Here is a 22,161-nt window from a genome sequence, read left to right as displayed (position 1 = left end):
GCACTTGAAAAGATTTTCCAACTTGAATGTTTTGTCCCCATATGAATAGAAATACAAGAACACACACTCATAGTTGAGATTGACGTGTCTTGTGCTCTGCCGTGGCGGTTTGTTTTAGCGAGAGAGAGTTTAAGAAAGACTTTGGTGCCAAACAAAGCCTGTCTCTTATTAGGTAGCCACAGAGATGGACAGATTGCGATAGAGGAGTGGAGAGAGGGAGAGAAGAACGGGAGTAACCGTAGACTTGGACAAAAGAAACTCTTGGCACCACAGAATCTGTCAATATATCTGCGGTATTTCATCAAACCCAAACACAGTGTTTTGCCTTCTCACCATTTTTCTTTTTTCCTGCTTCAATTGCTTCCCTTCTCCCTTTCACGCTTTTTCTCTCCCTTGTACACGCACAGACACAGTTCCCCACTCTTCCCCAGTAACTGAACTTTGACCGGCAGCGAAGGCGTTGGATGGGAAGAGAAAAAGGGGGGAAAGAGGTAGAGAAGAGGAGGAGAAGAAAGGCAGATGGGGCTTAGAAGGAGGAGTGGGACCTTTGACAAGTCTGCTGTTGTCTGGCAGTCAGGCAGAGAGGGATTCAATAGCTACTACAGTAGTAAAATACTAGGAGCATTCTCTCAGACATTTTTTAGAGGAATACACTAGTTTGTGCCTATTTTGTGTTGGACCATGTACTGTTTGCATTACATTTGACTGCCTATCTCTCTGTCTCCTTCAAAAGCTTTATGTTATATCCTGTATTCTTTGGGTCTGTGTTTATTTTACACACATCGGTGATGTGATTGCCCTAATTCTGAAGCAATTGTGGATTATTTACCAAAACACTGTAAAAATTTCATTTTAAAATTATATTCAGATGAAATCTACAGACAGGTGGACATTTTTCAGGAAAATGATATAAAACCTTGACATTCTATATATGTTCTATATGCTTGCAGTTGGTACCCATAGAAAAATGTGCATCCTGAATCGGTTGCACCAGCTATTTGTAAATCATTCAAGTCTCTGTGTAGTCCTTCTTAAATTCATATTAACTTCTAGTTTGATCCAAAGGGGTGATTAGTTAAATCAGGTTTAAACTTATGAAAGGTCTTTGGTATTAAAGGCTCAGCAACATGTAAAGCCAAATAATATATAAGAATATATAAGTGTAAGATATGGCCAGAATATTCGTTTGATATATTCATTCAGTTGAGCTATTATCAACAAAGAAACAACGTTATGTCAGAGATGTCTATATAGTTTGTTGCAGAGATGTCTACTAAAATTAATAAGCATGCTAACCATATAGCCCTGGACCGTCCTGTCACGAGTTGGTGCTCAGTGTTGAGCACAGTTGAGCTGAGCTCTCTTGCTAATTGCTACAGCCAAAATAGCTACAGCAAAGAGTATCTGAGCAGTAAGTGGTTATTTTTGAGCCACCTTTGACATGTGGCCATATTTCACATGTTACGTCTTTAAAAGTATGTGCCTTTGTAAAGGTTAATATAACCTAACACAGTCAGTTTCATTTGGTAAGTTAATGTTACTGGCACAGTGTTTTGTAATGTGAGTTATAACGTGCATGAAAATGTAACGAAAAGTTTTTCCATTTTACATCATTATAAACAGCATTTTGGTTGCTTTGTCAACCATATTCCACAGTAATTACTTCACTCTTCAGTGTGAATGGGTCACATATTATTAAATTAAGTTAGTTCTTCTAACTACTTACTTACCATGTGTACATTTTAGTAAAATTAAATCTCAACAATACTTCAACATAAACGTGTCGTAATGTTAAATCCCTTTTACAAGTGGGGAAAATTACCCAATAATGTTAACAAAGCATGCAGACTGAATGTTATTAAACTTGTTAGTTTTTTTCATACAACACAAACCTTAAATTAAATCCACTGTTGCATCAAATGAACTACTACCCAATTAACAAAGAAAAAATATAAAAACATATTAAAGTATGGTAAATATTTCAATTATAATGCAGATATTTCAGTTCCTCTGTCCTGTCAGGTGACTGACAGAAAATTGAGCATAATGTAATACACACACTGATATGAAGCACGTCAACCTTGGCACAGTGAAATAACATTAAAACTCAATTTTGACTCAAGGCTTCACATTAACTGAGATGGATTATCTTCTGTTGGCAAGTTGTTTCACAAACTATATTATAATAAATGCCAGCAAATGATTCCTTCTAGGAAAAATGACCCTTGAAATCAGACTAAACTGTTTACAGACGTCAGCGGGGATAATGTTAAGGAGAGGGGCAACCATGATTGATGGTTCAGATGTAAAACACCAGTGTCATGCCTGGCTGGAGGACATTCTCACCACTCTGCCAACAATAAGCTAGGGAATGGTCAGCGAGCTGTAATCAGCTGTAATTACGACCCTCTAATCCTCTGTTTACTATGTCCTTTCGTCTGTCTTGATGACTTATGCCATGGCACAGTACCTCACTCTCCCTCTTTGACTCTTTCTTTCTTAAACATAAACACCCTCATCTCTCTATTTACCCACAGTGTCAACAGCAGTTACTATAGATACTAACACCCTCTTTGAATGTCTCTCACTTTTTATTATAGAAAGCCTTCTCAGTTAAACTGTGTCTTTGTGTGAGTCTTCTATCGCTTTTAAAGGATCCTTTTGGGTGCTTAGTTTACGGTCCTTTCTTTTTATTCTTTAACCTTAGATTTTCTGTAAAGGCTATACTTATTTGTTTCATTAGAGAGGAAATGCTACAAAGAACCATCGCTTCACTCTTTGGTCTGTCAGCCTTTTGACATTTTGCTGAAACTGTCTTCTCTTCTCTTCTCTTCTCTTCTCTTCTCTTCTCTTCTCTTCTCTTCTCTTCTCTTCTCTTCTCTTCTCTTCTCTTCTCGTCTCTTCTCGTCTCTTCTCGTCTCTTCTCTTCCCTTCCACTCTAAAAGACATCATACATTTCGGCAAAATAGTTACAGCCTTTTCCCATTATACCTGAACCTGAGGATATGTTAATAATTTTCTGGGCTTTTTCAAAACACTATCTAATGAGTGTTGGATAATAGCATGTCATTTTTGCTATGCATTTGCAAACCAGAGATTGTCATCAGCTATCTCTTACGACCTTGTTGTCTTCTCTTTTCTCCTCCGTCTGCCGTCTGTAGCAGATGGATGGTTCAAACAGTCAGACAGACACAGACAGCTGACAGAAGGCTCTGTCTGGAAAATCACTTCTTGAAAAGAATACCTGCATGTTTTATCGTTAGACAGTGTCTTTTATGAATTTCAATCTTGAGATAGTGTTGGCCAGAGATGGAAGAACAAATAGCACCAGCAGTGCAGGGTTGCTTATATATTTTAAGTAAATGACCTGCTTAAATACAGTAAATTTTCCTCTTGCCAGCAAATAGCCGCTCATTTTATTTAGCTTTATTTTACCTTTGATATTTGGCAGTGTATAGTGAGGAGGACACAAGGGAGACAAGATTCTAACAAAAGGTCTTGGGACTAACCCAGAGCATTGCAATTACCCAGTATGCACCTGAGCCACTTGTTAAAGCATTGTGAGAACCTTTAACTCTGCTGTCATAATGGAGATGTGTAAATAGTCCCCATTGCTTTCAGTTTGGATTGATTGGATTGGCCAGCAGCTGATGAATTACCTTCATTGACTCATAAGGTATCACTCCACTCTGCAAATCTTTATATGAATCTTTTAAATGTACTTTTGTGAACAAAATGCAAATTAATAATTCGCATTTCCTTTCGTCAGCAACCTCATCAGCATCTTTTGGACTATTCTCTGTTGCTTTTGTAGACAGAAATTAGATTTATGATGCAACGTTAAGTGGTTGTATTCATGTACATGGGAATGATACACGGCAGGATGACAAGATAAGCAGTTACAAAATAATGATAAATGAACTAACAAACGGGTGTGTGTGTGTGTGCTTCCTGTTACTGTCAGGTGGGAGGTTTCATGCATGAGATTTCTCCTTTGAAATTCAAATGAAGAGTGAATCAGTGTCCTAATAATTAGTCTACAGAGTTGTCCAAGACGAGGAGGTTTGGAGAAATACCGGTAAAAAAAAAAAATTCAAAGAAGGCTCTCAAGATGCTATTTTTGCATTATATATGTCTTTAGAACCAGATAACGAGAGGAGATCCAGCATATGTGTTTGAGTTTGTGTGGCTGACTAAGGTTTAGATTGTGTGTTTCTGTCATTGTAAAGTATAAAAAGAAAATCTTATGTGTCTGTTTAATGTTCTGAGTTCTGTTTCTGGCTTTTTTAGTTATTTTGTACAATAAAGACAACATGAAACTTGCAGACTGGAAGTGTGACATTATTGTGTTTTCTGAGTTTTGACTAATAAACCTGCATATCAAAAGTAAAACCATTTTATTTTCAATGGGAGGTATCTTTCCAATTACCTATTTATCCGGCTTTTTATCTGTCGGCCTGTGCGTGGCTGAAGTAAATTTGGAATTTCTTCTCTTCTTCTTTTAGTGGATCAGTTTGTGTGCCGCACTGAGGCCATTGCAGACATCGTGATCCTGGTGGATGGTTCCTGGAGTATTGGTCGCCTCAACTTCCGACTGGTCCGCATGTTCTTGGAAAACCTTGTCAATGCCTTTGATGTTGGCATCGATAAGACGAGAATAGGTGGGTCCCTGCTATCGCCGTCTTCAATAATTGGTCTGACATGGGACCAATGAAACATTCTGCCCAATATTTTACCCATTAGCTATGGTATGAGCCGAAGTTGGAGCGAATGATATAGACAAATGACAAGTTGTGTTAACGTGTTTCCAGGTCTGGCTCAGTACAGTGGTGATCCAAGGATAGAGTGGCATCTAAATACATTCTCCACTAAAGATACTGTCATCGATGCTGTCAAGAACTTACCCTACAAAGGAGGAAACACTCTCACAGGTGCTGGATCCTACTGATGCTACCTAACTTTTTTTTTAAATTGTAATTAAGTATTTTTTAAATACTTGTCTCCTTTTCTTTATCCTTTTATCTACCCTCCTCCCCCTGATTATGTCTTCCTTCCTCTTCCCTCCTTTTGTTTCTCTCTCCTTGTCTCTCCAGGCCTTGCGTTGACTTATATCTTGGAGAACTGTTTCAGGCCTGAATCAGGCTCGAGGGTCGGTATACCCAAGATTGGGATCCTCATCACGGACGGGAAATCCCAGGATGATGTCATTCCACCTGCAGAGAGCCTGCGAAATGCTGGTGTTGAGCTGTTTGCTATCGGTGAGAATGGACACACACAGCCAAACTCTTAGGAGGAGTCCCATGTCTATCACAATTAGTTAAAAAACAATACTTCCTACAGTATTCTGATGAATTTATATGGAGATGCTTTGGCTCAAAATTGTATTCCAATAATCATATATTTGCCCTTACTTACCTAGGTGTGAAGAATGCAGATGAGAACGAGTTGCTCTCCATCGCCTCAGAGCCGGCCAACACTCATGTCTACAACGTGGCTGACTTCCACATCATGAGCTCAATAGTGGAGGGACTGACCAGAACAGTGTGTGAACAAGTGGAGCAGCAAGACAAGGAGATCAAGCTGAGTAAGCAGACAAAGAGATGTGAAAGAGAGACTGTCAAGCGGTCATGAATGCAAAACATCCTAGACAAGCATTTTAATGTGCTTACAACTAGAGAAATAACACAGAAACAGCAACTATCTTGAGTAAATCAACAGTTATTAATTAGGCTGTTCATAATGTAACGGTGGCGGTGAATAAGTAGCTTTTGTTTGGTGTGAATCAGTCCCTGTATATTTAGATAGAGCTTGGGTGTCCAGAAATGGTTGGATTTAATGCACAGTTTCTTCTTTGTGAGGGCGGTGTCGATGATATCCGGCATTTTCAGGGCTCATTTTCTTCTTCCTTCATTCTGCTACTATTTCTCAGTCTTTCCTCTTATAAGTTTCTGTCTTTGTGGATAATAAGATGGAGGATGGAAAAACAAGAAAGCGGATGTCTTTAAAGGGCCATCATAAATCCAGTTTAATGTGTTTTTATTTTATTTCAACACTATCTACTTCTACTATGATTTCCGAGCACGAGTTTTTCTAGTCAAAAGTCCCTTACTGGGTGTAAATTATTGTCATCTGATGCAATCTATTACACTTCCCGTTTCTTCTGCCTTTACTTCTTTCAGAACATACACCAGAGACCGTGGGGGCACCACTTGACCTGGTGACATCAGAAGTGACAGCCCACAGCTTTCGGGTGTCATGGAGCAATGCCCCCGGAAACGTAGAGAAATACAGAGTGGTTTATTATCCTGCAACGGGAGGAGAACCACAGGAGGTATATTTATATTTAGTTTTTTGCTGAGAACATCATGGTTTTCACAGTAATGAAAAGATTTTCTCAACAAGTTCAGTTAGGAAAAGCTGAAACCAGTATTAACAAAAGTATCACTTTATCACAAAATTCTGAAAACGTAAGTAAGTAGACATAAATACATTTCATTCCATTTTAGGTGTGTTTGAGTTTTGTCTCACTACGCATGCACGTTGTTTTGTTTGTTCGTTGCTTCTATTAACCCACAATGATGTCGTCCTAAATTTTATAGTACAGTACTTGTTGTAAAAACTACTTAAAGCAAAAATAACCAACTCTTAAACTCTGCAGTGTTAGCCCTCTGGCATTAGCAGCTTGGCTACCTCTAGCACCTCGAGTACTTTCCAGAATAAAAAACAAACATAACAATCCCAGTTTAACCTAGATAATTAATCTCACTGCAAAAAAAAAAAAACGCAGGGGCAAACATCCAGTTGTATTATTAAGTGGGTAGGTTTTTATTACTTACTGATCTAGTAGAAAGAATGCCGGTTTTGAACCGTCTCAAGTACCGGTCGTAAGGGGAAACACATATCAACAGGGGAGCAGACTTTGACAAAACACCGGTGAATGCCCGTTCATGGAGTCTTATTTTACCTCGGGTTCTATCAATCTTTGTTTTCGTCTTCTTGGCCTCCTCCATCAGCGGGGTTCTTTTTCTTTTGCAGTGTAGAGTTTCCACAGTTATTCCAGTTGTTCCACGGTTAGCTTGGGATAGTGACCGGGTAAAACAATGCCACTTCCTGTTTTGTTTGCACAATTTCAGATGCACGTCATTTGTGCTGTTATGCTGCCCTAATTTTTCTGGGAAAAATCAAGCCTGGTGGCAGACTGAATAGCACAATGAGAGTGAGGCTTATAGAGATCCATTCTATAAGCAGATGGTATGATTACAGCCATTACAATGTGCAATCAGTATTTAGTCCAGAATGATAAGTTAAAGCCAGAACATTGTTCTATCACCACTTTAAGTAAAAATAAGCACTCCTGTTACAGTACACAAAAAATATATTTTTTTATTACTGTAACTTTCACAGTGTGTACTTCCACCCCTGATACAGAATGGAAATATCCATATAATTTCAAGCAGTGACTCTGTGCTATAAGAGCTCAAAGGTAGGTTAAGGCGGGGGTACACTCTGTTCTGTTCCATCATATTTACTACTCTGATGGGACTCACTGCATCTGAGGTCTTCGGGGCAGGTGTATGGATTGAGCTCAGTTTTTCCCTGAGACACTGCTGGTATCATTCATCCATACTTCTCCTTCTCATCCCTCCATTCACAGCTCCCATGAACATCCATACAGGTAATGAGGGCTCACTAGAAATGATACTCAGGCTGATCCAGGCACCTGCTTGATTTTTCCAGAACATTTGACCACAGAAACTATTAAATCTTTTGGTTAGCTGAGTTTACAGGGACCAGATGGTCTGGAGCCGCATGTGAGGAGACCTTTCCAGCTGGCTCGTCCCGGACCTAATCTGTATCACAACTGTCATCCATTCAGATGAGAATGAAAAAATATTATTTTACTTTGGGCATTTGTGCTTCATCCCATTCAATAAATCGATTGTGTTTTTCTCCTCCTCTGCCATTCTCTTTCGATCTCTCTTTCCTGCCCTGCCTTCCTTCCTCATTCTTCTCTTCCATTTGTCATTTTCATCTTCCCACATTTATTACTCCACTTTCCATTTTCATTGCCATTCTTTGTCCCCCGACCCTTCCCTCCTTCTTCCCCCATCCATTTCGGCACCCTTTGTGTCCCTTCCATCAATTTTTCACCTCGCCTCCCCTCTCACTCCCTCCCCACTTCTTTTCCTGCACCCCAGGCTGTAGTGGACGGCAGTGAGACTTCAGTGGTGTTACAGCATCTCAGCTCTCTCACGGAGTACCAGCTGGCTGTGTTTGCTGTGTATGCAAACGAGGCAAGTGAAGCTCTGAGAGGATCAGAAACGACCCGTAAGTTTATTCTTACACACAAACACACGCGCAGAAATGCGTGTACAAAACCTCGCTCCAATGCTTCAGTCAACATCTGAGACCACCAGTTAATAACTATGGCTGCAAAGTTTGACAGCCATGGAAGCCAGACATATTGACAATGATGCACTCATAATACAAGGATAAGGTTTTTAGACTTCCAATCAGATCCTGCCAACACCATGTGTTGTGATATTATAACAATGTACAAAACTCACCAGACTTGGTTTATTATTATGATTCCTCCTTGATTGAACCATGCTGTATGTTTGTCTGTGTGTGGCTGGTGTGTGTGTGTGTGTGTGTGTGTGTGTGCGTGTGTGTGTGTGTATGAAGTGGCCCTCCCCACAGTGACGGGCCTCCAGCTGTTAGATGTAACTCACAGCACCATGACAGCAAGATGGGACAGTGTGGAGGGAGTCGCTGGCTACATGCTGCTGTATGCACCACTTTCACATGGCGGGGAGTCGGACGAGAAGGAGGTATTAAAAGGATGATAAAGAAAAGAAGGACAAAAAAGATACATTGAGTGGATAAATGTGTGTTGGATTTATAATTTTAAACAGCTACTTGGCAGAGAATCAAAGATTTGTTTTAAATGCTGCAATGTGTGGATTTGTGTGTTTGTATCCAGGTCAGGTTATCAGATGCAGTGACAGAGTTCGAGTTGGATGGGTTGAGCCCTCACACTGAATATACCGTCACTGTTTATGCCATGTATGGAGAGGAAGCAGGTGACCCTGTTACAAACCAGGAAACGACATGTGAGTATTGCACACATATACAATTCATTTACCTTCTATCCTTTTGAGCGCCCTCAATCTGAGCCTCAGTCCCAGCCATAGCTTACATTTAGACAACAAACAATCAAACTGGGTCTTTCAAAGCGAGAAGCACAGGAGCATACAAACAAACACTCGCTCTCTCTCACTCTCTTTCCCCTCAGTGCCACTGAGCCCTCCCAGCAACCTCCAGTTCTCTGACATCACTCACAACTCCGCCCACATCAGCTGGGCCCCCGCGCCCAGAGGAGTTAAAGGCTACCGCATCATGTGGGTGAAGACAGACGGATTAGTCACGGAGGAGGTGTGTATGACATGTGCAACTACAGGGTTTCAAAACAAAATTCTTAAATGAAATTATATGTGACAGCTTTTTCTAATCTGCGAGCATCTGTGTCTGGATAAGAAGAGATAATAAAAAGTGTAAAAAAGGGGATGGAAGGATGGGATACACTGGAGATTAACTGAAGGGATGTCTCTTGGTATGAAAAGGTCAGACAAGAATGAGTATTGAGCATTGAGATAAATCATCTTGAAAACGAACAGATACTACAATTCCATAGGCGCTTGAGTTTAAGTATTTGATATTGAAGGTACAAAAGACTCAGATTTTGTTTTGTTTTAAATGTACTTACGTATTAAAATAGAATACATACATATGTAGAGTTAATCTTTACAAATAACACATTTTAGTCATTTCTTGGCCTTTTCAGCTGACTGACTGAAGATGTATGTATATATATGTATATATGTATATATATAATATATATATTTGTGTGTGTATTCGTATATATACATTTGTGTGTATATGTGTACAAGGAGCGCTGCGTGAGTCTGTTTGCATATATATATATATGTATATATATATATATATATATATATATATATATATATATATATATATATATATATATATATATACATATACATATACATATACATATATGTGTGTGTGTATAGATAGCACATAGGTACATGTTACTCCTGAAGTTTATTCTTTTTGAACCGGTTGGTCAACTTGTCTTTTTGTTTGAATGTCATGTGTCTGTGTGTGTCGTGCAGGTGGAGGTGGGAGATGTGACCTCCTATGACCTCAGTGATTTGACGTCTCTGAATGAGTACTCGGTGGCCATCTTTGCCCTGTATGACGTGGGCCAATCAGAGCCACTCACAGATGGATTCACTACCAGTAAGAAACATTTGCCTTTTGACCGTAAGGATTAAAAGGTTAAATGACCAGTTTTATCATGATATTGTATCGATTCTTTGAACAACGGCACAAACCGCTGGAGGTCTTCAGCACTTTTATGACAATTTTATTGATCAATATGAGACTGTGGTGCATCAACTTAAACTATGGCAGGCCGCCAGAGTCTCATTAATTAATGAGAAACACTGGACTGATCGTTCCACTCCTGGGAAGCATACAGTACTTATTTTGTCAGTTCATTTCTGGGACTTATTGCAAAACCCTGAATTCAAATGTAGATGTTATCAAGTACATTTGTTCATTTGTTTTTTTATTATAGTCCAATTTGTCTTCCGCAGTGGTGTTATTCCATCTCTGCTGAGGACAATTTCATCTCAATTTCCTGAAAAAAATGGTTGTATCAATACCATTAGAAGGCGAACCATTTCTCTGCAAACAGTGCTGAATTTTATTACCCTTACTAGTCCTTGCTGCTATTTTGGCGGTCTGCCCATCTCATTTACACCTCGGCATAATAGCCCAGTCACATTAAAAGGTCATTTCACTGTCCCTTACTATTCTGTCACGCTAACAGATATTGATTTGCAGGAATATCCCTTTAAGCAACAAGCAGTTGGGCTCCAGTGCTGAGTAAGCTGAAAGAAATGTATTTCTGGCAAGCAGCTATTAAACTACTCACTCTAAAGGGCTGTGTTGATTTTTATTTATCTCCTGGCAAACTTTGTTCAGTGGAGCAGGTTTTAGAAAGGGTCTTCATGAAGTTACACAAATGTGTTAGCACTTTGAAGGTTTTTGAGTGGAGGAGTGGGAATGGTGGTAATTCACACCAACATGCTGTGGCACAAGAGTTATTGTTGTAAGTTAAGATAATTGCTCAACAAACAGTTTAAAGTTAAAAATAAATGAACGCCTCTTGCAGTCAGGGCAGCTACAGTTCAAGTCCAGGTCAGTGATTGTACCATATTCAAAACTAATCCTAGTTTGTGGTATAGCTATAACCATACTACATTTTTGCATTGTTGTGCAATGACAATTAAAAAGTTTGTACCGCTAGTTTTTTTTTTCATCGAAATGTTTCATGCAACATTTCGATGGAAGTTGCATCATGTAGTCCAGCTGGAGCGCCTGCCAAGCTTCCTTTGGTCAGTTCTCTCTCTGTCACATCAAATGTAGAGCCTGTTCTTCTTAGTGGGAGGAAAATCCAGCGTAAGACACTGTGTAAAATCACATTATTTAAAAAATGTGCAGTCTGCATATGAAGGTAAAAGTGAAACTGAAAAAGCAAAAATGTAAGTGCTCTCTCTATCATTCAGCTCCAGTTCCCGGTCCTTTGAATCTGCGCGCACACGACATCAGCACCGACAGCTTCCAGGTCAACTGGGATCACTCAGCCAGTGACATTGTCCTCTACAGACTCTCATGGGCACCGTTCTCAGGCGGCGACACAAAGGAGGTCAGTTTCAATAAAATACGGTCGGTCACGACAGTTTTCTTAAGATGTAATTTCACCAACAACAACTTTCATATGCATAAAAGAAGAAACATGACAGTGTTTACACAAATGAATTGATCAGCATCAAAAGATGAATTATATGCATGGACCCTTGACTTTTGGATTTTGCCTGGGGTCCACTTATTATCTCCAGAGGAAGAACCCCCGCCTGCACTCCATGTGGCCAGATAGAGAGTCTGTACTCTATAGACTTCATATAAGCTTAACTACAGTGGTAGCTGGTAAAGCCCCTGGCATGGCTGAGTATAAATAAAGGCTGAATAAATCTAGAAATTAATGGCTTCGATGTTTTATTACCATGATCTGGGGTTTAGAGACAGCTGGGCGGCAGCGATAGAGCCCTTAGGTCTGTAAGAGTGTGTTTGTGTGTGAGCATGTTGTGTGAGTGTGTGTGCGTATCATTGTGTGTTTTGCTAAGAGCCATCAGAGCTGAAAATAACACTCTGGGGAGTTGGAGAGGTGGGCTGGTAATTCCACCAGCATAGAGAAAGGGATACAAGCAGCTTTTCTCTGTGTCTCACCCACATATGCTAGACATGTCCATAGACAAACACACATTTACATCCTCTGCCGACTTCTCTGTATTGTTATATCTGAGCGGAGATTAAACATAATACAATCACACAGCCACACAGACACAGATACACAAACAGAGTGAGAGATTACCCAGATTAAAACTTTATGACAATCTAGAGATCCACGAGAGGAGTAAATTATATCACTGTTGATCCTTTTGGTGCGTCATGCTGTTGTGTTTGGATTCGTTTGTTTTACTGCCACCCTGACACCCTTTTGAAAACTGGTTTTGGGGATTTTCCGGCTCTTTGTTACTCCCTAAAAAATATCTGATTGAATCCACTATTTAATCTGGCAGAAACCACACTCGGCAATGCTTTAAAATATGGAAATATACCTGATAAAATGCATGGAGATGTGCAAAGAAAAGAGAGCGGATGAAGCACTAAAGATGCACTTGCTTCAGCGAAGGCTCAAATGGTCGGCCCCATTGGTGAAATTTGCATGTAACTGCGCCTCAAAGGGCTCGGCAAAGAAACAAATTCCTGCACATAATATGGTTATTGAGTCATCTGCAATAAATTCCAATTGCAGTGTTGCTTTCTGTGGAAGCAAGCTGTACTTTTGATGACCTCTTTGTGTATACCTTGGGGTCTGTATCGTACAAATTACACTGGTCGTTTTGGAGTCCCGTAGCGGTAGTTGATCCAACTGGCTTTGCTGTTTTGCTGTATTTAGGGAAAACCACACATTTCTGAATTAGTAATAGCGTGATAATCATTTTAGGTTCTTAGGCTCGCCTTATTCGCATTGAATTTATTTTAACCTAGCAAAGTATATTTAAATGCTGCTTACTTGATGATTATGTCAACTTCTAAATTCATAATTTATTAAACCCAGTATTATGACCAAACCCCCATTGTTTCTACAGATACCAGCTTTTTAAAATATGCACCACTACTTCCTGCTGTTTTCATGACTGAACATGTAAGCGCTGAGGCGATTTTTCATTTCATGTTTTTAGCAGCTTTTTGTACAAAAACTGTGTGATGATCGTGGTTTTGGAAATCTGGTGTTGTACTTAAAGTATAAATAATCTTGTCAGACTGTTGGTTAATGCCCAGAATTTTATAGCATCTTCAGCATAACTCAGGAAAGTCTTCTTATTTACTTTCCTCCAGTGAATTTAGTGACAATGGATGAATACAAAATAGGAGAAGGTGACTTAACGTGAAACACAACATGACAAAATGTACTTGGACATGGGAAGCATGTTTGTGGGCTAGTTCAGTTTGTAATATAGAGGTTTTTATATGCATTATCCTTGTTGGAAGCTCAGATTCAAACTGGAGGAAATTGTGACATAATGAAGATTAACTGACATCTGTCCTGCATAAAAATCTTTAGGTTTCCTCCAAAGAAAACAGTTATAAAACAGTTTATAAACAGCAGAAGCACATGTTTGACAGCTTTGAATATATTAGCCAACATCCGCCAGAAGTAGAATTTTTGTAGGAAGAAGATATTCTTGGAAGTCAAATGAGACTGTGTATTTCTCTTCTGTAGGTGGTCCTGAGTGGAAGTGATAACAGATACACCCTGATGGGTCTGAGCCCTTCTACTGAGTACGAGGTTATGTTGACGGCCGTATTCAAAGATGAATCGGAGAGTGACACCGTCTCTGTTATAGAGACTACATGTGAGTAACAATCCACTGTTTGATGGCTGTTGTGTTGATATAATCAAAACAAGACTTGACGAAATTCTAAATCCAAAAACCTTTCTAGAACTTAGATAAAGAGATGAGTGTAATTTCATGAATTATTATCTCCTCGCTGCGCTGATGTTGAAATTAGCCTGAGACCTAACTAACCCTCCTCATTGAAGTGCCACCGTCTGCTGAGAATAACAGGCTAGTCGAATCACACATGCCTTTTTGGATCATAAAATTAGCATCTCTGAGTTCAAAGCGGAGCACTGCGTGAGTCTATTTGCATTGATTTGTTTGTCACAGCTTTTCTCAGAAGAAGAAAATCTATTTTCCCATCAATGACTTCTTATGTATTTCTGTCTAATTACCTTAGTTATTGATACAGAGAGTTGTTGGTGAGAGTTTCTATCTAATTATCTGATTTATGCTCTCTGTATTTCCCCAGTGACCGAGACAACAACGATTGCTACCAAAGGTAAGAAGTATCTAAATTACTTTTGTGTGGCATCGCCCTCTCAATAATGCAAATGTGAACAGTCTAATAGCTGACTTTCATCTTTATGGAAGATGAATGCGAAACAATATGTCATTAGTTACACACCAACCCTGAAAATATGTGATGGGATTGGTCATGATGGATTAAAAGATGTGCCATGAAATGAAGCTATTCTGAATGTTAGTGAGGTTAAAACCTGCAAATACTTTTTCCCAGGCTAAGTTCAAGCGGAACTTGATCTAAAAAATTATCCTAGCAGAGAGACTGGCCAATTCTAATCATGATTTAAGCCAAAGCATCTGTCTAAAAAGTCTACTGCCATCAAAATTTGAAAAGCTCTATTAGTTGCCAGTGCATGTTGCCAGAGTGCAACCACAATTCTAGCAAGTCTCTGTTGCTGAGTTTTGGTCTTTGTTGCTCATTTAGTTTCAGGAAGCAAAACCAGAATTACTGAGGGCTTTGAAAGCTTCACACTGTCTGTTCTGACTAAGGCTGATGTATGCAAAACTGCAACACAGATAACATTTTCAAGCAGGGTCCATCTTATGAAAAACATCAGGAAGATCTCCTGTGTTTTTATAAGTGCATTTACCAAGCTGGCTTCACCCAGAGACCGTAGTTTAAACTTCATTTTCTCAAAGGCAACTCGGAGGCCATCTGGATTGTGTTTTGTGTGAGGACCCGGCTACTATCACTAATCGAGTCAGAGCCGCTTCTCCTCTCACAGCTAGCAGAAGCAACACGTCTTCCTTACTCAAGTCCCCACTCGCTATCCTAGAAACTTTTAAATAGCACATTATCTTTGTTTGAAACTTTTAAGTGCTAGTGGGAAAAACACACCTTGTGGTTTCACAAAAGTGGGCAACTGAAAGGGAGCTAGTTGCCTCGGCTTTTAAAAATCAAGGCTTGTAGTTTCAGGCCGCATTATGTATGGAGGCCCTCAAACTGATTTTCATCCAATCAGGACTGCATAGACTTTAAAACGTGTCTGCTTGTTGTAAAGCTGTTATCGAGACTGATGAAACAAAGGACAAACAAAAAACACTTTATCTTGTTTCTAACCCCAAGTAGTGTTTCCTGAGATTATAGCTGCAAGCAGGTACAGGCAGGTACATTGCTTTTACATGCACATGGCACATGCTGATATCAATGATGAGTGCACTGTGAAAAGATCATGGGTTATGAGAGGGGTGAGGCTGAAATGTATGGGTGGGGCAAACTGTCATCAATGACAAAAAGAAATCTGCTTTGTCCATTTGAAGTGACAAAATGGTTTGTTTGTGTATGTTTGCCTTACAAGGTTTGGTCATGTTATGTGAATCCATTTAGAAGTTGGAGATATTTTTGTTATAGGCCACTCCCACTGCTACACCCACTTTAGGTGTGTGTCGTCTATGCTAAAGTTCAGTGAGAGCGACCAGAGCTGCAGGTCGCAGCTAAAAAATGTTCCACATGGGCCGACTTTATCATCCAGCGCATCAGAGCTGTCTGAGCATGTTGGCACTCTGACAGTAACCGTTATGATTTTCTTTCAGCTTACTGGCATTTTGACTGACATTTTTCTAATCCATCATTTACCCGACCGCATTAAAAGCGTGGAGAAAAAGTAGCTCAAGTCAAGATTTCGTGACAGTTTGTGATACAGAAATCCTGCAGTAACTCGGTACAATAACTGTCATCTGTGATGTGGTGTGACAGTGGCACGTCAAGCTGTGAGGAACCTTCAGCTGAGTGACGAGACCACCCAGAGCTTAGAGGCATCGTGGGAGCTAGACGACCCCCACGTGGAGAGCTACAGGGTCACCTACAGCGGCCTCAGTGGTGACCAAAAAGAGGAATCTGTGAGTTGATCGAGTTGTGAGCTGTTACTGCAGAGGCAAAATCATTTACAAATAATTAAGTACAGCTTTTTGAGATTAGTTTCTAAAGTCTCCCTTCTCAGAGGATACAGCCACTCGAGGCACTGAAGCTCTCAAACTCTTGAGTTGTGAACACAGATTATATTGAATAGACAAAACTGGAGCTGTGTTTGGAGGAAGGTCCTTGTTATTTCACACACCCCTAGCCAACTGTATGGCTCTGCAGCGGTCAGTGTCGGGTCATCTGCTCCAATCAAAAAACTGATTACACTTTTTGTCCCGGTCCACTCTGCCTCTCCCGCCTGATTCCTCTATCTCTGGTAAGAGCCCTTGAGCTCAGTGTCATGTACTGACCCTGATCGCTGACGCACACGCACATACACACAACCACATCGCCATCGCCTCTCCCTTCCCCTCCATTGGTCCCCCTATCTCTCTGTTTTTCTCAGTTTTCCCCTCCCTCATGTCATCCCTCTCGCCACCTCCTCTTACTTTCCTCGTCTCCCCCTCTCGCTCGCCCTCCCCTCCTGTTTTAATTTCCCAATGTGGTGTCAGAGCCGTAGAAGATGGAGAGGCCAGGCCAAGCCAGAAGACATTCCATTATCTTTTCAGCAGCCATTTACCTCACTGGGAGCAGAGATGGAGGGCAGCAGAGAAAAGAGCAAAAGAAACAAAGAGGGGCGGAGAAAAGAAACAACAGCTAAACAAAATGGGGGAACGGCTTAAACCTGTCCACCGGCTGATAGATAAGAGTTGTTTCAGGTCACACCTCTTTCTGAAAGTTTGGGGGTTTGATGTAGACATGTGTGAGAGACAGATAGAGGGCAAAAGAGACAGCTGAGACAGAGTCTGTGCTTAATAAGGTTGCGTGTTTGTACTTATTTATATATTTTTATAAATGTTTAAGAGTATGTGCATGTGTTCCTTGCTGCTCTGATGCTCGCAGGTGTTTTAGCAGCGCAGTCAGAGTGGACAGCTCTTCCGATCTCATTGCCTGTCCTTGCCTTACCTGAATGCACCTTTCACTTTTTAAAAAAAAATAATACATTTATTACAATTATCTTAAGTTGGTTGACAAAACTAGCGAAATTCCAAATCCTAAGTCCACTTATTTGCTTGTTATGGAGCTTTCAGCCTCATCACACAATCTTCACGGTTTACCAAGGTGACATAGAACTGTAGACTCTCAAGCTTTCCATCGTTGTGAGTAGGGATGTCATCAGCCAACCACTAAGAATATTTCTAACCGGTTATGCATGTTTACGGTTCTTAGGTTAATTTGCATAAGATACTGTCCGCTAACGGCTTTGCTGGAGGAGTGAAGAGGAGAGAAAAAGTTAAGAGTGCTAAATGATGCTCAGTGTGGGAACATTTCCTCCAGAAAGGCAACAAAGCCAAATGTTATTAAGAACATTAAGAGCAAACAACCTGCCATATCTGAGGATGGCTGGCAGCCAAAGATCACATTGTTGCTGAATCTGATAGAAGGAGAGAGTGTGATGCACTGGCCTGGGGGGAAGCTGCAGACAAGCCAATGTTAGCTCAGAAAAGCGACTGCTGCACAGCTCTCGCAAACAAAAGCTAACTTCACAACTAACTGTAACTTCATCAGCGCTAACTGGGAGATGTCGTCCATTGTGCTTCTGTTTCCAGTGGTGGCATTTTGACAAAACAAAATAGGGAAATAGATCCAGTAATGCAAGACCAGCTTGCTCCTGACTCAGAGCCTGTCCTGTAAGATAACCTTGCAGCTGACACGGTGCGCTGGTTCTCATTGAATAAATCAAGCTAAAAGTCCTTACAAAAAGTAAAATGCATCTGGTATTTTACGTCATTTCACTTGTTTTTTCTCTTAAAAATGAACCAATTAGCTACGAGTTAATGGGTGTTGGGCCATCGAAAGCAAAATTAATCAAAACTGACATCCGTAGTTCTGAGAGTTTAAGCCAGCATGGGCAATAAGACGTCTACAGTTCTATGACAACCGAGCAAACTTCATGTGCAAGTCAACTGTAAAGCTCTTCTGGGTTTAATTCGAATTATAAAACGGCAACATCAGGTTTATCAAACCATGTGCCAAACATGATTTTGAATAACATCTTTCTTTATACAAACAAATATGTTAGGAACTTAAACAAAGTTGCAGGGAGACAACAAACTTCAACACTGATAAGTGAAAATGTAGCAGTAAAAGGGTTTTCACAGATCTTGCATGCCTCTCCGCTGGCCTCAACCGACCTTATTGACTTAACTGAAGTGAGCAGAATTCTTGAACAGTTGTGGTTTAATTCCCTAAAGGTGTATGTAGTTTTTTGCAAGAAGTTTCTGTTTCACCATATCGAGCCTGGCTTTAAACTTCTTTGTGAAGAGCGACATATTCTGTATGTAGTCTGGTATATGGTGCATGTTCCCCTATGCATGTGTGTGTGTGTGTGTGTGTGTGTGTGTGTGTGTGTGTGTGTGTGTGTGTGTGTGTGTGTGTGTGTCTGATCTTTATGGATGCCCTTTTTCTGTTTTCTTAGTCCCAAGTGAGCAGATGTCATCATTGCTTTAAAAGTCTATGTTCTCTTACTCCTTCAAAGGTGCCCTGAATGTCTATGTTTGTGTGTGTGTGTGTGTGTGTGTGTGTGTGTGTGTGTGTGTGTGTTTTGTGTGTGTGTGTGTAGGTGCTACTTCCTGGTGGTCAGAGGAGAGCAGTGCTTCAGCCTTTACTATCAGACACCCAGTACAAAGTGACAGTCACTCCAGTGTACACTGACGGACAAGACGGCATCAGTGCCTTTGCCCTGGGAACAACATGTAAGCCAACCACAACACACACACAAACACACACACACACACACACACACACACACACACACACACACACACACACACACACACACACACACACCCAGACACACTCTGAATTACTAACCATTGGGGTCACCTCTCGGTTTCTCAGATTTCATTATACACAGAAGCAGTTGCCCGGTTTAGGAGCACACACACTACTGAAAGCTAATGAAATTGAATTTAATTGCAGCGCGCAGAATGTTAATTTGCATTGCATTAACTTCATGTTCATTTACGTTCCTGAAGGAATATGTAAATTAAAGCGATGACAAATAGTGATGCGTTCTTAATTGACTTAAAGAAGGCCATTCATAATTACAGCCGCTCCTTCCATTAATGAGACGATTAGATTATTTTGCTCTAATTGATTTTCTCAACCATTCTCTTGATTAGCTCTTATGAGCAGCAGTGATTGTGTACTCGTTGTACGGAGAATTAAACATGTCGTCTTTTTAGATGAGGGTGCAATAACTCTTCATATTGAAAATAAAAACCTCCTCTCAGCTTGGAATGCAGCTTAGTGATAAATCATAGCCCAGGCCCACTTGATGTACAGTAGGACATGATTTTCTGTTTTTTCCAGGGTCTCTAGGAATTGACAGCCACGTCATAACTCAAATTCAACCAATCCTGGCACTGTTACTGTTACTATAATTTATATTTCACTGTTTATGGAAGATGATGTAAACAAACCATATATCAACAAAGTATATAGCGAGTTCCATGCCTAGTTGTTTTAAAATGATAAACAACAACAAACAAAAGTCGTAAGTCATTTTAATGCTGGGTATCAAAGCTTGGAACTTTATGGTACTGACTGAAATATGCCTGAACTATCGAATAAACGAACTTTGAAGTACCAAAAGCTGGGAGGGCTTCAAATGTTCTATGATTGGTTCTTGTTGTCATGAAACAGTCTTGCCAGTGGTGTCACACTGATCAGCAGGAGGTGGTGGCATGCAAATATATGCTGCAATGCACCAACGAAGACAACCAAATTAGAAGACTGCAAGCTAGTAAACATGGATTTAAGCAATGCAGGATTTATTTAAGGAAAAACTTGTGAATTGTCTACGAAAATGGTTTATGAGAAAGAAAATGGACTCAACATGTCTGTCAGAATATAGCCATAACTTTGGTTTGATGAAAACAAACATACACACGGGCGCTTTAGTAGTTATAGAAGAAGCAGGAGAAGAAAAAGAAGCAGAAGATGAAGAACTTTATAGACAGGCTGTTCATTATCTCGCTCAATTTATGTCACAAACATGGCTGTCACATTTGCACAGAAAAAGTATTAAAAAGGTGACAATCACAACAAGTCTTGGCTTGATTTACAGCCACAGTTATGTGAAAGGAGAAGTTCTGTGAACTAGCTAATATATGGGACTGGCTCTAAATGGTTTCAGTTACGGGTTGATATGAGAGTTAAGCGAAACAACATCATTTGAATGACTATTGGATGTGTCTGTCTGTACTTGGTATGTTTTATGACAAAGTGCAACTTTTAAATGGACAGACATCAATTTTCGTAATTCATGGCACAATTTGAACGGGATTAAAATATTATTTGTCCTTTGCTATTAACTGCCACACATATTTTTCGGAATTAAGGCCCCAGGGGTGTGACTTCGCCTCTCTGTTAATTCGTATTGGGGAAAATTCAATTTTTCTGCTCCATTGTTACTATTATACAGCACAACACACATGTAGACCCAGATTACACACATACACACACAGGACCCATTGACAGGCAGTTATTGGAGGATATGTTACAGTGATAGGGCACCTCCCCAGTGCTCCAGACCATGCATGACTTGAGCCACAAGTTAAGGTAGGTTCAAAGCAGCTTGTGTATTCTCAATATGTCTGTGTCTTTGCAGTGCCCCTCTTCTCTCCTGGGAACCTGCGTGTGTCAGAGGAGTGGTACAACCGCTTCAGGGTCACTTGGGATCCACCTCAGTCTCCAACAGTGGGTTACAGGATTGTCTACCAGCCCATCTATGGTACACACACTCAGATTTTACTCAGTCTTCCTCCTTGTGATGTTTTTTGTAAGTGTAGAAATATAAAAATGAGCACACAGAAACATTTGTTTAATTATTTTACACAACACTGCACAAATGCACCTTGAAGGATACTTTAGTGCGCGCACACACATACGTTGAAATATTGTTAGACTTAGACACAGGCTCCTCCAAACATACTAATCTGCTTGTTATGGGAGGACCCACAAGCAAAAACAGCCCACAGCCCCTGAAAAACCAACTGCTCACGGGTTGTTTTTGCTCTCCCGATAGTGACCTCTTAGTTTTCCTTTTTAACAAGAAGCTCAAGGCTCGGAGGGAAATGTCAGCGATCTGAGTTGAAATAAGACAGCAACCTTTCTTGTTTGTTTATTGTATTGGAGCATCATCAAACACCCATTTTCACTGTTCTGCTGCTTCTCTGGTGCTAATTGTTTCATCCTTCCAAGACAAGGCTTCAGTTTTTATAGTTACCATGTCTGTTTTTAGTCATCTTAACACAATTACTGTGTCTCTGCAGATCCAGCTTCATGCAGACAGGCTGCATTAATCTAAGTTTAGGAAATACATTTCATCACGCTGCTGTTTTCACTGTGAGAGTCATGGATGGAAGTAAAGTGCCTGTGTGGGCAAATGCCGTCACTCGCACAGACATTTACAGCTACAGTATAGTTTAATGTAACCTTAAGACCACTTATGTAGAAAATACAAAACACACATGCATGACCTCCAGACACGGACATAAAGACACACACCCAGTCTGTTTCCTTTCAAAGACTGCTCCAGTGGGTGGTGTGTTGTAAAGATAATTGCAGCTCCTCCTTTATTTATCTGTTTTCTATTTTTTACTCCTGCACAAGCTT

General features: G+C 40.3%; 1 protein-coding gene across 2 annotated transcripts in view; it reads left to right on the top strand.

Annotated features, from left to right (window-relative positions):
• The window catches only part of col14a1a (collagen, type XIV, alpha 1a), a 143,733-nt gene that overhangs the window by 35,015 nt on the left and 86,557 nt on the right, over window positions 1-22,161 (top strand). For both annotated transcript variants that reach the window (XM_030393551.1, XM_030393552.1), the window contains exons 6-21: window positions 4,506-4,661; window positions 4,812-4,931; window positions 5,094-5,258; window positions 5,420-5,584; window positions 6,180-6,331; window positions 8,199-8,328; window positions 8,686-8,831; window positions 8,984-9,113; window positions 9,296-9,435; window positions 10,194-10,320; window positions 11,655-11,794; window positions 13,937-14,069; window positions 14,527-14,556; window positions 16,276-16,418; window positions 19,103-19,235; window positions 21,155-21,277. In XM_030393551.1, coding sequence (XP_030249411.1) covers window positions 4,506-4,661; window positions 4,812-4,931; window positions 5,094-5,258; window positions 5,420-5,584; window positions 6,180-6,331; window positions 8,199-8,328; window positions 8,686-8,831; window positions 8,984-9,113; window positions 9,296-9,435; window positions 10,194-10,320; window positions 11,655-11,794; window positions 13,937-14,069; window positions 14,527-14,556; window positions 16,276-16,418; window positions 19,103-19,235; window positions 21,155-21,277 — 2,133 coding nt within the window. The remainder of the gene's footprint in view (window positions 1-4,505; window positions 4,662-4,811; window positions 4,932-5,093; window positions 5,259-5,419; window positions 5,585-6,179; window positions 6,332-8,198; window positions 8,329-8,685; window positions 8,832-8,983; window positions 9,114-9,295; window positions 9,436-10,193; window positions 10,321-11,654; window positions 11,795-13,936; window positions 14,070-14,526; window positions 14,557-16,275; window positions 16,419-19,102; window positions 19,236-21,154; window positions 21,278-22,161) is intronic.

Source organism: Sparus aurata, chromosome 17 (genome assembly GCF_900880675.1).
Source record: "Sparus aurata chromosome 17, fSpaAur1.1, whole genome shotgun sequence".
Classification (NCBI taxonomy): domain Eukaryota; kingdom Metazoa; phylum Chordata; class Actinopteri; order Spariformes; family Sparidae; genus Sparus; species Sparus aurata.
The sequence above is the reverse complement of the archived record's forward strand: the minus strand, read 5'-3'. Positions and strand labels throughout refer to the sequence as shown.